Source organism: Cnephaeus nilssonii (genome assembly GCF_951640355.1).
Source record: "Cnephaeus nilssonii genome assembly, chromosome: 12".
Taxonomy (NCBI): Eukaryota; Metazoa; Chordata; class Mammalia; order Chiroptera; family Vespertilionidae; genus Cnephaeus; species Cnephaeus nilssonii.
In genome coordinates, this window is record NC_137083.1 from 50,435,609 (window position 1) to 50,452,210 (window position 16,602).

Sequence of the window (16,602 nt, forward strand, 5' to 3'; positions counted from 1 at the left end):
CTTCCCTTCTCTGCTTCAGGGAAAGCACAAATTGCACGTAGACACTGGAATGGAAGGTGATTGGTGTGGCCTTATTCCTGTTGGACAGCCTTGCAATCAGGTTACAACGACAGGCCTAAAGTGGAACCTCAGTAAGTAAAGCCCTTGCACAGAGTGAGGCTTTCTTTCTTTCTTTTTTAAATTTATCTTTGGGATATATCTAGGAGTAGAAATGCTGGTTCATATGGTATGTCTCTGTTTAACCTTTCTTGGAACTGCCAGATTGTTTTCCAAAGTGGCTACATCATTTTATATTCCCACCAGCAATGTATAAGGGTTCCAGTTTCTTCTCTACGTCTTCATCAACACTTGTTATTATCTACTTGTTTAATACACACCTTAGTCTTATCTCATTTTGGTTTTTATTTTATTTTTCCTGGTAACTAATGACATTGAACATCTTTTCATATGTTTATGGGCCATTTGTATATTTTGTTTGAAGTAATGTCTGTGCAGATCTTTTGCCCATATTTTAGTCACATTGTTTCTCATTTTAGGTTGAGTTGTGAGATTCCTATATATATTCCAGATACAAATACTTTATCAGATATATAACTTGTAAATATTTTCTCAGAATCTTCGCCTTATCTCTTGATTTTCTAAAATCTCATTAACTAAATTCATTTAATTTTTATAAAGTCCGGTTTTTCCATTTATTGATTGTACTTTCAGTGTCGAACCTAAGAACTCTTCAGGATTTTATGTACTTGAAATCTAGTTTACTTTCCCAGAGAGGTAGCTATTCTAACTAATGTAGCAAGTTCTGTTCATAATCAGACCTCTGAGATTTTATAAGATTAGCTACTCTTACTAAATTTTAAAATGTTTTCCCAGTATTTACTAGCTGTATTAAGTTCTAGTTCTACTAAAAGTATCTGATTTTAAAAGAAAAATAAATGAAGTAGATCTGTTCATGAAATAATGCTGATACCAAAAGAGCCATCAGGCCTTGTGAATTAACTCTAGTCTCTTTAAGTATTACAGTAATTTAATCAAAGAGCCTTGCTAATTACAAAGGGCTTATCCCTTGATTGACCAATACCTCTATAGTTATAAAAAGTAAAGTAGCGAACCACCTTGTCATTCTTTTGTAGCATATAAAGCTTTCAGGTTCCCACAAGGAAATAAATATTTCAAGAAAGAAATAATTTGAAGATGAAAAGATACTTTAAAAGAACTGTCCATGAGCCACTGCTGAAACAATGAGGGGGAGTTAAACAGTGAAGTGTCCAGAGAAGTCATCAGATTTGAAAGGAGGGTGAGAACAGATCTCCATTGTACAGAAGTATGGGACAGGCCTTGAAGCTGGTTAGCTGAAACTGACATGACCTCCCATGAGAAACTTTCTGGAAACATTCCAGCCTAAAACAATCATACTCTTAAGAGTTCCCGTTCTTTCCAAGGACTGTTCCTACAGTGGTGAGCCTCTGCCTGAATTGGAAGTGGCCTCACTTTTCAGAGCTGACACCAAGATAGGAGGAGCACTGAGCAAAGAGAAGTGAGGGTTGGCCATCTGGGCAGTAGCCTCCGCTTCCTTTATTGTACAATAATGGGAGAGAGTCATAGGATTAGACATGCTTCTTCAGGGCTCTTTAGAACATCCTCTTACACACTGTGTACCACGGTTTTGCGCATATCCTAATTCTGTATCATGAAGTTTATTCCAGGATGGGGGCCTTTGGTATGATGAGGGTAGGGCTTTTAACCTTCCTACCTGGGTTAATGTTTGATCCTGCCTAAATGCTATACACTATTACTTATTTATATATTTATAAATTACTTTGACTTTTGAAATCATATTTTCTCTACAACTTTATGAAAATAATTAGGAACTTCATGGAGTATTCAAAGTAATAGAGTTGAGACAGTGTTTAATTTAATCTGTTAAAAGTGCTAATTAATGGGATCTCCCAATAGGTGATATAAACTTATTAAAAAGTAATACAAATTACGTGAAATGACATAATGTTGACTTGAAGAGAAGTAGAAAGATTTCTTTACCTGTGTTACAGCCACCAGAAATACCAGAAATGGTGTTATCAGACAGACCCCTGAGTTAAAGGGAGAGGGTTGTCCCCTCCTCGGTTCTTGTCAGTCTCAAGAGAAATAATTCAAACAAGTGACAGCAGCATTGTAGTAAAGCAAATTTATTAAAGAAGTAAAGCAAGTAAACTTATTGGAGAAGCAAGGCAGGCAAATCTATCAAAATACATACGGCATAAAGTGCAGATGGGCTCTCAGCTTATCTGAGGAGCGAGCCTGGTAGGGGTTCAAAGGGTTTTATACTTTTCTGTTTATAGGTTTGTGGGATTTTTGTTGTTGTTTGTTTTTTAATTCTTTATTGTTTAAAGTATTACATATGTCTCCTTTTTCCTCCATTGATTGACCTCTCCCCCCAGCACATGCCCTCACCCCCATGTTGTCTGTGTCCATGGGTTATGCTTACATGCATGCATATAATAAGTCCTTTGGTTGTTCTCCTACCCCCGACCCCTGCCTTGCCTCTGAAGTTGGATAGTCTGTTCTATGTTTATATGTCTCTGGATCTATTTTTGTTCATCAGTTTACGTTGTTCATTATATTCCAGAAATGAGTGAGATCATGTGATATTTATTTATCTTAGTATAATGCTCTCCAAATCCATCCATGCTATTGCAAATGGTAAGAGTTCCTTCTTTTTTACTGTCTATAGGTTTTAAGATTCCTCTCCCAGATATCTTGGTACAGATTAGCTCTCAATGTCTCCCTTTTACTTTCTTGTAGCTTTTGGGGGGAATGTTTGTATATATACCTTGTCATCTTGGCAAATCCTAAGATGGCTGACTTCTTTGTTCAGTGGGTGAGAATAACTTCCCTTTGTTCCTTCCCACTTCACCCCCACTTGCATTAGCATTTCCAGGGTGATTAAAGTTATGTGTTCTCTGCTTAGGAAGAAGAGATATTAATCATTTGTTCTCAAGTGTCCTTGGTTAGGGGAAATAAGGTCTTGCTGCAAGTTGCCCAAATTGTTTGGCCTTGTTTAATTTTCTTAGTTGCCCTGGAATTTTCCTAGCTTCTTACTATCCTGTTACACCTCGAAGGGCCCCTGCTCTTGTCTGTGAAAGCGGAGCCCTGAGGTCAGTGTCATTTCTATCATTTCGTAATTTACACGTCAAAAGTGACTGGTTGGGGCTGGGCCTAGATAGGGGAATGGTGATGCAGTAACTTAGTCAGGGGCTGCTACTTTTTGGGTCAAGGATAGTAAGCAAGGCGTTAAGGAAGCATATCTGAGGGCTACTTATTCTAAAAATCTGATGCCACACATTCTAAAAGTAGTCCGACTTACCTGTTTCAATTTGCAGTATCTCCCATCACATTCTGTCTTTAAAAAAAAAAAAAGAAGTGTGGTAGATGCCTATGTATCCTATCACCCAGAAGTGAATCTTTATAAATATTGTTGATTACAATACTTCATTTCATAATGGTGTGCTGAGAACATTCTGTGATGTGTCTGGTTCAAGATTTTCTCGAGACTATATGCAGTTGGCACTAAAATAGCTACTTCCTAGATCAGTGCACGCTCACCTTTAGAGTACAACCCATATTGCTCTGACAGTGATTCTAGCAATGTGACCTCGTCCTAGGGGCATTCAGAGTCCCCTGCTCCAAGTCTCTACCCAGCTCTTGGTATTGTTAGCTTTGATCTTGTTTGCTGATCTGATCAGTGTCAATCATACCTCCATATCTGGTTGTGGACTCTGCTGGAGAGGGAAAGTACCTTCTCTAGTTACAGGTCATGTAGGTGTCCTAGTCGGTGGATTGCTACTGTCTTTTGCCTATTAGCCTTTGGGCTAACTTAGTTTATTCCTTATTAATTCTTAGAAGTTATTCAGACCCTTATTATCATCCACCTGGCTATTCTTTGCCTTTTCCATTTGTGTGTGGCCTTTTTATATCACAGAGATTGTGATTAGTTAAAGGTAGTCACATATATGAATCTTTTTCTTTAAGATTTGTAATGTCTATGTCTTAAGTCCTCTTTCTATTTCCCATGGTCATAAAGATGTTCTCATATTTTAGTTTTATGTTTTATTTTTAGGTATTTTCTTTCACTTGAAATTGATTTTTGTGTGTATGACATGAGTTAGAGATCCAATTTTGTTTTCATTACTGATAACCAGTTGCCCCAGCATCATTTATCATCCTTTCTCCAGTGATTTGCAATGTACTGTAAGTTTTACTATTCCTGAGTATGTTTCTTGAATCTCTATATTGTTCCCTTGCTTACATCTTCTTGTACTGATACCACACTGCCCTAAAATAATACATCTATTATCTTACAGTTTTGGAGGTCAGAATCTAAAATGGGTTTTAGGGGACTAAAATCAAAGTGTTGGTAGAGCTGCAGTCCTCCTAGGGGTTCCAGTGAAGAATCCTTTTTCACCATTTCCAGCTTCTAGCAGGGGTGGGGAACCTTTTTTCTGCCAAAGGCCATTGGGATATTTATAATATTATTCATGGGCCATACAAGTTATCAACTTAAAAATTAGCCTGCTGTATTTGGTCACATATTTAATTAACTCGCCCCTAAGCCTTGGCAGGGCCAGCCCTAGTGATTTTGTGGGCCTTACGCAGCCCTTAGGCTGGATGTTCCCCATCCCTGCTCTAGAGGCTCCCAGACCTCTCAGTCTTCACGGCTGGCAGCCTGATGTGATCACATCCCTTTGTGGTGTCTGCTTCCATTGCCACACCTTTTTCTCTGACTCTCACTGTTTAGGAATTTGTTGATCCTGGGACAAACCTGGGTAATCTAGGATAATTCAATTACATTTGTAGAATCCTTTCTGCTATGTAAGGAATTTATTCTCAGATTCCAGGGACTACAATGCAGACATTTGGGATGGGGGGATGGGGGGGCGGGCGGACCATTATTCAGCCTACTATAGCAGGTCTGTAATTGATGAATTAAATATTTTTCTGAAATAATACTTATTGAATACAATTATATCATTGAATTTTTAGAGTGACTCTGAAAATTAATGTATGGAGGTTGTTTCTGTTGTTATTGAGAAACTGAATTTTGGTGTTGTCATTCATCTGGCCTCAGATAACATGTGATAAAGACTCAAGACAAAATTAAAACAAAATTGAAAACAAACCAATTATGTGAGTACGATTTAATTGGTGTCCACACACACACAAAACAGGTTACAATTTCCATTTGGTCTGATTTCTGTTCCCCAAGGATTGTAGTCACATTTAGTCAAATGTCCAGTCTGGTCCCTGAGAACCAGGAAGGAAATCAGGTTTGCTACAGCTCCATCCAGTTGTGGGTTGCAACCAGTCTCTTATTACACATACCCCTTTTTTTATATCTTGCTTGTATTTCTTCTCTTTTCTGGCTTTTGAGATTATACTTATATGAGAAACTGAGAGTTTCTATCAATGAGAGGCAACAATCAGATGTGAAATTAAAATAGTAAAAAAATAAAGGGTGAAAATTTGACACTTATATTTCTTTTATAGCCACATATTAGAATCTAAGGGTTCTAAAGGTCCTTAAAGAGCAGTCAAGTATTAATTAATTAATTCACTGGGCACACACACACCATCCAAGTACTGGGTCACTGCTTATACCGCCATCACCTTTCTTTCTACCCTTCCGCATACACAGACACTTGTGCCCACTTATGTATTTGTTCTGCTATGTATTACAGCTTGGGTTTTATTATTGTATAGATTCTGGGGATATAAACTGACATTTTTGTTTAGTTCTGAATATGAGCAATTGAGGAATCATTACATAAAATTACAAGCATGGCACCCGGCCGGCGTGGCTCAGTGGTTGAGCATCAACCTATGAACCAGAAGGTCATGGTTTGATTCCCAGTCAGGGTATATGCCCAGGTTGTAGGCTTTATCCCCAGTGTGGTACACGCAGGAGGCAGAGGATCAGTGATTCTCTCTCATCATTGATGTGTGTATGTATGTATATGTATGTATGTATGTATGTGTATGTGTGTATATATATGTGTGTGTGTGTGTGTGTATATATATATATATATATATATATATATATATATATATATCCCCTCCTCTCTGAAATCAATAAAAATGGATTTTTAAAAAGACAGGCATGGGAAACTAGGACCCAGCTTTTATGAAGAAGGCAAAGTTGGCGGGGGGCGGGGGGGAGGTCAATAAGCAGTACATAGTTTTGTTCTGGAGAGAAAGTACAAAGAGGAACAACAATATTTTTGGGTTATATTATTCTGAAGGATTTTCAAATACTCTATTTGTAAACAAATATTACATTTTCAGACATTTCAGACTAATGACATATAGCCTACTACAAACTTGTATTAAATACATATTTCATTAACTCAGCTCCAATTCTATTTTTTTGTGCTGCAGATTTGGAACTAGACATGAATGATGTTCTCTTTAGTTCTCACCCTTCTGTGATTCTACTGAGAGCATAAGGAACCAACAGTAATTTACTGTATGCCATAATCATCCCGCTTTGTTTTTAGAAAACTCCAACACTCTGACAACACATTTGTTATGGTTGATTCTTGGCATTTAAATATGTAAACAATTATCAGGCATTTGGAGGGAATATGATAAATGGGAATCTGTGAGGAGACAAATATTTCATTGACCAGCGCTCAGGAACGTAGTATAACTCAGGTTTGCCTCCCAAGTTGTTTAAATGAGTTGATTTCCTATATTTACGTGGGCAGGCTGACGGATGAGTGACTCCAGTGTAAGCTCTAGGGTCCCTTTCCATTCCCCTCCTCCAGGTTTCACTTCTGTGCTGATTCAGACATGAGTTCTGTGCATTCAGCCATCCAGCTAATACACCGAGACAGGAAAGCAATAACTTTTGATCATTGTATGAATTATAGAGAAAGAATCAAGGGGTGCAGGTGGATAAACTTTTATTCTGGGAACAGCTCAGTGGGTATAATTTTCTACTGGGTCCAAATAGCCATACTTCGTATTTTTATAGCACGTCCTGTGTTTTCTCTACACTCATTCTCATCCAGGTATAACATCAATGCTTTTATTAATGCAGAGGAAGTATTATTATTTCCATTTTATAGATGGGGAAACTGAGACTCAGGATGTGAAGTGAATTGTCCAAGCTCATTTTCCTAACCTAGTCTTCTGTGCGCATGAAAAGATCCATCACTGGTTATATGTATTTCTAAAAGCTTTGAACATGGTGAAATAACCTATCTCACCATCCTTAGCCTGAATGAAAGTAGAATTTTCCCTGAATGTGGGCAGGGTTAGAGACAAAGGAAACAGAACTAACCTTAGCCATTAAAATCATGCTGTAAGCCCTATTAAGACATTTTTTTTGCACCCTGAGAGCCAGAGATCACAGCTAGAGCTCACACAGGTTTGTGGCATGTATAGTTTCAGTGTAATGCAGACACAGTCTGATGTCTGATCACTGAGGTGATTATAAACTGAACGCGATACTCATCGTTATTCTCAAGGTACTAGCATTAAGGATTCAAGGAAAAACGGTATATTAACCTTTCACAGAGGAGGGTGGAGGGTAAATGGTTAAGACAGGGTTTTTGAATTTAAAGATTCAAGGGTGAAAAGAAGGAACAATGATAACAGAGCAGGACGGTGTGGTAGTGGGAGGCTGAGATTACACATGGGTTTCTCAGCAGCGAGCTGCTACTTTGTCCAGAAGGTTACATGGAGGCCAAATTGTGGAAAAGCTGAAATATTTGGAAAGCAGTAGGCTTAAATTAAAGAAGGGGAGATTGGGTGGCTTTTAAATAGATCTCTGTATCTCAAAATATATATATACTAGCGTTCCCCTTGCAGGAAAAATCCTGCAATAGGGTTTCCTGCTGCACTCTACCCCGCCCTGCCTCCGATCCTCCCTTGTCCCCCGGCCCGCCTTCTCCGCCAGCCCACCCACCAGCCGCCCCGCTCTCCTTCCTTCTCCCCCGGCCCCGCCTCCGCCTCCGCCCCGCCCTTCTCCTCCCCCCCCCGCCCCCCGGCTTGCTTGCTTCTCCACAGCTTTGCTCCCTTCAGCATCTCTTGGCTTCTTTCTACGCTGTCTTGATATGCAAATTAGCCGCCATCTTTGTTGGGGTAATTTGCATGCTCATCCTGATTGGTTGGTGGGCGTGGCTTGGTTGGTGGGCGTGGCTTGGGCATAGCAAAGGTGCGGTCAATTTGCATATTTGCCTATTATAAGGTAGGATATATATGTGCTTGATTTTTTTCTGCCTATAGTTCAAGGGAAGCCCAAGGCACAAATTACAGAAAATAAGTTCTCTGTCCAATAGGGTGTGCCACAGAACCACACAGTAGATTTTAATTAGTGAGAGAGGGTAGAAATTTTAACACAGCCAAAAATAAAACCCAGCCGTGTGGCTCAGTAGTTGAGCTCAGGAGGTCATGGTTCGATTCCAGTTCAGGGCACTGCCCCCCACCCCCGCGCTGCTGGCCTGGTCACCCCTCACTGCTGATCAGTGGTTCTCTCGCATCTTTGATGTTTCTATCTCTTTCTCTCCCTTCCTCTCTGAAATCAATAGGAATATATTAAAAAAAATTTTTTAAAGTCCAAAAAAGGGAAGAGATTAAGGCTGTAGGCCCCTTGACAAAGTAACTCTCTAAGATTAGTGTATACCATGTAACTTACCTTCTCTCTGTGTAATTTGTACCTTGAGTTTCCCTTGAGGAACACTTAGAGGCCTGTTGCACAAATTTGTGCATGGGTGGGGTACCTTAGCCTGGCCAGCAATCGAGGCCTATCGGAAGCCGGCCAGCCAGTGGGAGGGACCGCGGGAGGTTGGCCAGCTGGTTGGAGAGGCTGTCTGGCCAGGGGGAGGGGCCATAGGAGGTTGGCCAGCCGGAGGGCGGGGGCTGCAGGAGGTTGGCTGGCCGGCTGAGGGGGAGGGGCCGTGGGAGGCTTGCCTGGCAGAAGGGGAGGAACTGCGGGAGGTTAGCTGGCCGTGGAAGGTTGGCTGTGGGAGTGCACTGACCACCAGGGGACAGCTCCTGTGTTGAGCATCTGCCCTCTCGTGGTCAGTGCTCATCATAGCGACTGGTCGACTGGTTGTTCTGGTCTTTCGGTCATAACAGTTGCTTAGGCTTTTGTATATATACATAATGTTCTGAATTATCTCATGCAGAATTCCAGGAGGAAAAGGTAGACAGAGTGCATTGCGTCCACTGATGGTGGCAAAGCGTGGCCCAGGGCAGCAGCTCTCAAGTGCCACATGTCTCCATCGGTTGTAAATTATGTCACAAGTGATCTGTAACTAAGTGTAACTACTAGTGCTCTTGATCAATTTTTTTATTTCGTTAAAGCAGGTTAAGGTCACTCCTAAAATCATGTCTTGCCTGGCAATTGCATGTACTTCCTTAGATTGAAAAGGAATCTGTAGAGCTAGAGTCAGGGTTATGGAAGTTGTAGATGCTTTCCCCCCTCATCTGCGGAGCCTCATTCTGTATGCAGAGCTGTTACTCAGTCACCACTAACTTATGGCAATCACAAATTAATTACAATCTAGTGACTGAAAGTTTGTAGTTAACTGTGTTTTCTGTTTAACTTCACCCATGAATAAAATTTTAATATGAAGGTATGAATAGAAGAAGGAAAGGGGAGTAGTAGAGCAATCACTTTCTTATACTTGCACCTAAAAATTCTAAATTAAGTGAGGGGTAGATGGGAGGTAACTGCCATGTCAGTCAGTATAGTGAAACAGATTTAAGACAAATTTGTGACCTAGAAGTCCACAGATTTATTTTGATCCCTTCATGTCTCATTAAGAAAATGTCCCTCCTTGCTTGGTCTGATTCTGTGTCCCCTTCTATGTAGAAGCTGTCCCTAAGTGATATGATCACAACCCATAAGTTTAAAGACATCTAAATGCCATTGTTCCTCAAATGTGGATGGATCCCTGGTACCCAGAGAGTACCTGTAAGTTGTTCTGGTTGGGTGCTTCTTTATTGAATGAATGTCTAAGAACCTTGTGTAAGCTAATATTGCCATGACCAAATACTTGATTTCTGTCCCACTGGGTGTCTGTATTTTCCCCACATCAGTAAATGAACACATACACAATTAATTGCTCAAAGCAAAAGCCGTATACTTATCCTTCTGTTCGCCCCATCTCCTCTACCATGATCCTAGCCCAGGCCCTCTTCTTATCCCTCCCAGAATCTGCAACAGCCTCTTAACCCTTTGCACTCGCTTGCTTTTTTCTCGATTACTCTATTCTACTCGGGATTTAATTTTTTAAATACCCCAGATTTTACAAAGCGCGGCAGTAGAATAAAAAACTGGAGTTTCTTTTCATACAAACTTATTTATTTGGATTTTTTTATATTTCAAATTATTGATACATTCAAAGAGTAATTTGCACTCGACATCCGAGTGCAAAAGGTTAATCCATCACCTCATTTCATGATTCTTCACAAAGCAAACAATTTTTCTAAAGCCAAAATGAAACTATGCCATTCCCCCATTGGGAACACTTTATTGCCTCGTATCTATACTAATAAAAAGGTAATATGCAAATTGGTCGGGACACCTCTCAGTAACAACTGAACAGCAGGGGGGTTAGTGAGGGACGACCAAACGACTGAACAGCAGGCTGCATGGGGCGACCAGGCTGGCAGGGGGGGCAGTGAGGGCCTACAAGGTCAGCAGAGGGGGGCAGTGAGGGGCGACCAGGCCGGTGGGGGGAGAAGTTGGCGGCAACCAGGCTGGTGGAGGGGAGGGCAGTTAGGAGTGACCAGGCCAGCACGGGGGGGCAGTTGGGGGTGACCAGGCTGGCAGGGGGAGCAGTTGGGGGCGACCAGGCCAACAGGGGGGGTAGTGAGGGGTGACCAGGATGGCAGAGGGGGGCACTGAGGGGTGACCAGGCCAGCAGTGGGGGGCAGTTGGGGGCAACCAGGCCAGGGTGGGGCAGTTAGGGGTGACCAGGCCATCGGAGGGGTGGCAGTTGGGGTTGACCAGGCCGTTGGGGGGGTGGCAGTTGGGGGTGACAAGGCCGGTAGGGGGGCCAGTTAGGAGTGATCAGGCAGGCAGGCAGGTGAGCAGTTAGGAGCCAGCGGTCCCGGATAGTGAGAGGGATATCTGACTGCCGGCCGTCGGACATCCCCCGAGGGGTCCTGGATTGGAGAGGGTGCAGGCTGGGCTGAGGGGACCCCCTGTGCACAAATTTCATGCACCAAGCCTCTAGTTTACAATAAAAGCCATATGCCTCTCTGTGTCCTGCTCCAGGACTGGCCTCCTCCCAGCTCTCCAGCTGTACTTCTCTCCCTGTCATTCCGTCACTAGTCACACTGACCTTCTGGTTCCTGCCTTAAACTCTTTATATTTGCTTTTCCCTCTGCTTGGAATACTATTCCTCACATCTTCCAATGGATGTGCACATTGTATTATTTAAGACTCAGCTTACTAGTAGATATTGCTTCTTCATGGAAACTGTCCTATATAATAAAAGGCTAATATGCAAATCGACCGAACGGCAGAACAACTGGTCACTATGACGTGCACTGACCACCAGGGGGCAGATGCTCAACACAGGAGCTTCCTCCTGGTGGTCAGTGCACTCCCGCAGGCGAGCGCTGCTCAGCCAGAAACCTGGCTCACTGCTGCACGCCTTTCCCACCTCCACAGCAGCACTAAGGATGTCCAACTGATGGCTTAGGCAGGGAGTGGGCCTAAGCCATCAGTCAGACATTCCTCAAGGGCTCCCGGACTGCGAGAGGGTGAAGGCCAGGCTGAGGGGGCACCCCCCCCCCGAGTGCATGAATTTCATGCACCAGGCCTCTAGTCCTAATATATAAAAATTCAGGGTCCGTAATGACCGAAGTCAGTCCTGCAGTCAGTGCTGGGATGCCGAGGTGACCCAGCACTAACTGCCTCTGCTGTGGGCGTGGTGACCCAGCACTGACTGCCAAGGGGGCTGCAGATCAGGCCCGGAGAGAGGCCTGGAGAAAGGCCTGGAGAGAGAAGCAGGGTCTGATCTGTAGCCTCCGTGGCAGCTGTTGATCAGCCCTTGCCTCTCTCTTTCTCTCCAGGCCTGGCCAGCAGCCATGCCTCTCTTTCTCTCTGCGCCTCTGTGGGGGCTGCTGATGAGGCCCGTCTCTCTGATCAGGCCCGGAGATAGGCCTTGAGACACTGACTGGCATAGAAACCAACCAATCAGAACCAAATCAGGGTGAAGTGTGAGGAGCCAATGGCTGCCTAAGAGGTGGAGCTTTTGACGCTAACTGGCATAGAAACTGACCAATCATAACCTAATTTGAGTGAACAGCGAAGGCAGAACCTAAGGTGGGGGCTGAGGAGGGGTTTTAAGGGAAACAGCTGTTTGGTGTAAGGTGTAAGAAAGCGGTTCAATTTTTTAATGACCGGTTTGGCAGTATAGTGCATATGGCTGGCTATCAGTCCAGATATAGGAATTATGTATTTTTGTCTGCCAAGAGCATCTCCTCCTGCTAAAAAAGGCTTCCCCCCCTACCCCCATTTAAGCAATCCTATTCTATATAATCTATCTATACTACTAAAAGGGTAATATGCTAATTAGACCGGGTCGACCGGCCATCTTCTGGATGTCCGACTTCCTTCCAGACAAAGCCATGGTGGTGGGGGCCGAGGCAGAGAGGGCAGTTGGGGGTGAGATCAGGCCGGCAGGGGAGGGCCATTGGGGGCAAGATCAGGCTGGCAGGGGAGGGCCATTGGGGGCAAGATCAGGCTGGCAGGGGAGGGCAGCTGGGGGCGAGATCAGGCCAGCAGGGGAGGGCAGTTAGGGATGATCAGGTCAGCAGGGGAGAGCAGTTGGGGGAAACCAGGCAGGCAGGCAGGCAGACAGAGGCATTTAGAGGCAATCAGGTAGGCAGACAGGTGAGCACTTAGGAGCCAGTGGTCCTAGATTGCGAGAGGAATGTCCGACTGCTGGTCTATGGGATCGGGCCTAAACCAGCAGTCGGACATCCCCCAAGGGGTCCCCAATTAGGGTGCGGGCTGGGCTGAGGGAACCCCCCTCCCCCCCCTGCACAAATTTCGTGCACCGGGCCACTAGTTTCTAATAAGCAGATCTAAATTAGCACCCATGCCCTCCCCTCCCAATAAAACTCCTTCCAGCGCATTGCCCTTTTTTATTGTCTTCATTGCAGTCATCACTGTTTGTTTGTTTTTTAAATATATTTTTATTGATTTCAGAGAGGAAGGTAGAGGGAGAGAGAGATAGAAACATCAATGATGAAAGAGAATCATTGATTGGCTGCCTCCTGTACGCCCCCCACTGGGGATCGAGCCCACAACCCGGGCATGTGCCCTTGACCGGAATCGAACCCGGGACCCTTGAGTCCACAGGTCGACGCTCTATCCACTAAGCCAAACCAGCTAGAGCAGTCATCACTGTTTGATATCACTCTATTCATTGCTCTCTGTCTTCTCCTCATTAAAAGTTAAGCTTCAAGACAGCAAGGACATTAACTGTCTAGCTCTTCACTCTCTTGAACATTGAGTGTGGTTCGTGTGCAGATATTTGCTGAATGTAAACTCTCTATGGGATTGGGTCAGATGGCACGTGCCAAAATGAAATCAAGAAAGAAGGCTCAGCCTAAGCCTGCATCATTGACCGTGAAAGACTAAGCCAAGGTTAGCTCTCCCAGGAATGATAACGATGGAGGACAGTCAAGCAGAGAGGAGCATGAGATGGAGATGGGCATCATGCCACACCTACAAGACTACATCAGACCAAAGACATGGGGGATGTAGAGGAGGCAGCACCAGGATGGAATCAGAGACAATACCCAAGATGAATCTTAAATGTAGTTTTTGCCGAGGAAGGCCTTTCTCTTTAACAGTCTGATGAGCTAAGATGTGCTTTGAAAAATCCCTCAAAACAAAAGTCTCAAAGGAGCCTTGTTCATCACTATGATTCAGTTCTGCTTTGTCCAAAATCCAGGAATTTTCCATATGAAGTCCACCCTGGAGGATAGGCTCTCAGTTGTCAGTTGTCCATAGGTCAAGGTCAGTGCCTAGAATGAGCCTTGAAATCCACAGCTTCCCTTTCCTGAATTCCACCTTATTTTCTAGGCTTCCTCAAACTAAGTATTTCCCTTTGAAGAATTATACCCCCACCAGATGTGATCTTCATGTCTATGAATCTTCAAAGCATTTGCGAGTGTCACTTGAGGGCATCCATAGCCTTGGAGGGTAATCCTATCTAATAAAAGAGTAGTATGCAAATTGACCGTCACTCTAAGACAAAAGATGGCCTGCAGGGGAGGGTAGTTGTGGGCAGTGAAGGGTGACCAGGCCAGCAAGGAGGGCAGTTGGGGGTGACCAGGCCGGCAGAGGAGGGCAGTTGGGGGAGACCAGGCCAACAAGGGAGGGCAGTTGGGGGGGGACCTAGGCTGCAGGGGAGGGCAGTTGTGAGGGGACCAGGCCTACAGGGGAGGGCAGTTGGGGGGGACCAGGCCTGCAGGGGAGGGCAGTTGGGGGGGACCAGGCCTACAGGGGAGGGCAGTTGTGGGTGATCAGGCAAGCAGGGAGGGCAGTTAGGGATGACCGGGTTGGTAGAGGAGGGCAGTTGGGGGAGACCAGGTCAGCAGGGGAGGTCAGTAGTGGGGGACCAGGCCTGCAGGGAGGGAAGTTAGGGGCAATCAGGCAAACAGGGAGGGCAGTTAGGGGAGACCAGGTCAGCAGGGGAGGGCAGTTGGGGGGGAACCAGGACTGCAGGGAAGGGCAGTTGGGGGGGACCAGGCCTAAAGGGGAGGGCAATTGGGGGGCACCAGGCCTGCAGGGGAGGGAAGTTGTGGGCAATCAGGCAAGCAGGGAGGGCCGTTAGGGGTGACCAGGCCGGCAGTGGAGGGCAGTTGGGGGAGACCAGGCCTGCAGGGGAGGGCAGTTGGGGAGGACCAGGCTGGCAAGGGAGGGCAGTTAAGGGTGACCAGGCCAGCAGGGGAGGGCAGTTAGGGGTGACTGGGCCAGCAGGGGAGGGCAGATGGGAGGGGGCCAGGCCTTCAGGGGAGGACAGTTAGGGGTGACCAGGCCGGCAATGGAGGGCAGTTATGGGTGACCGGGCCAGCAGAGGAGGGCAGTTGGGGGAGACCAGGCCAACAAGGGAAGGCAGTTGGGGTGGACCCAGGCTGCAGGGGAGGGCAGTTGGGGGGGACCAGGCCTACAGGGGAGGGCAGTTGTGGGTGATCAGGCAAGCAGGGAGGGCAGTTAGGGATGACCGGGTTGGTAGAGGAGGGCAGTTGGGGGAGACCAGGTCAGCAGGGGAGGTCAGTAGTGGGGGACCAGGCCTGCAGGGAGGGAAGTTAGGGGCAATCAGGCAAACAGGGAGGGCAGTTAGGGGAGACCAGGTCAGCAGGGGAGGGCAGTTGGGGGGGAACCAGGACTGCAGGGAAGGGCAGTTGGGGGGGACCAGGCCTAAAGGGGAGGGCAATTGGGGGGCACCAGGCCTGCAGGGGAGGGAAGTTGTGGGCAATCAGGCAAGCAGGGAGGGCCGTTAGGGGTGACCAGGCCGGCAGTGGAGGGCAGTTGGGGGAGACCAGGCCTGCAGGGGAGGGCAGTTGGGGAGGACCAGGCTGGCAAGGGAGGGCAGTTAAGGGTGACCAGGCCAGCAGGGGAGGGCAGTTAGGGGTGACTGGGCCAGCAGGGGAGGGCAGATGGGAGGGGGCCAGGCCTTCAGGGGAGGACAGTTAGGGGTGACCAGGCCGGCAATGGAGGGCAGTTATGGGTGACCGGGCCAGCAGAGGAGGGCAGTTGGGGGAGACCAGGCCAACAAGGGAAGGCAGTTGGGGTGGACCCAGGCTGCAGGGGAGGGCAGTTGGGGGGGACCAGGCTGGCAAGGGAGGGCAGTTAGGCGTCGATCAGGCTGGCAGGGGAATGGTTAGGGGGTGATCTGGCTGGCAGATAGAAGCGGTTAGGGGCATTCAGGCAGGCATGCAGGTGAGTGGTTGGGAGCCAGCAGTCTTGGATTGTGAGAGGGATATCTGACCGTCCGGGCGATTGGACATCCCTCAAGAGGTCCCATATTGGAGAGGGTGCAGGCTGGGCTGAGGGACACCCCCCCCCATACACCCCCCCCCCCCCCCGCACGAATTTCGTGCACCGGGCCTCTAGTATTTCTATAAATGTCTTAGGTCCTTTTCCCTAACTAGATTTTAAATTCCTTAGAGGCAGCAACTGGGTTCCAGTCATTCCTGCACCCTCTAAAATACATGCCTTAGCCTTTAATGATCAGTATAAAGCTGCAAAGGAAGAGAGCAGTGCACTTAACCTTTTGCACTCGGGTGTCGACTGTGACTCGACACAGTTAGCATTAGAATAAAGGAATCGAGAAAAAAGCAAGCTAGTGCAAAGGGTTAAATATTGGTTCTGCTGCTTCACTAGGTATGAGACCTTGTAATTTACTTCTCTGAGCCTACATTTCTCACCTCTAAAATTTAAGTGGTGATAGAGAAGACAATTACCACGTCATAGGACTGTTGAAAGGATTAAATGGATGGTGTGTATGCAGTGCTTGGCACAGAGTATAATAAGCAGTAGATATTAGGATGGTGATGACTTTTACG

At 45.9% G+C, this 16,602-nt stretch overlaps 1 protein-coding gene across 3 annotated transcripts in view; it reads left to right on the plus strand.

Annotated features, from left to right (window-relative positions):
- The window catches only part of TPK1 (thiamin pyrophosphokinase 1), a 269,761-nt gene that overhangs the window by 197,738 nt on the left and 55,421 nt on the right, over positions 1 to 16,602 (plus strand). For all 3 annotated transcript variants that reach the window (XR_013814311.1, XM_079786321.1, XM_079786320.1), the window contains one exon: positions 20 to 131. Coding sequence is in view for 2 of the 3 variants with exons in the window: in XM_079786321.1 (XP_079642447.1) it covers positions 20 to 131 (112 nt within the window). In the remaining variant the exon portion in view is untranslated. The remainder of the gene's footprint in view (positions 1 to 19; positions 132 to 16,602) is intronic.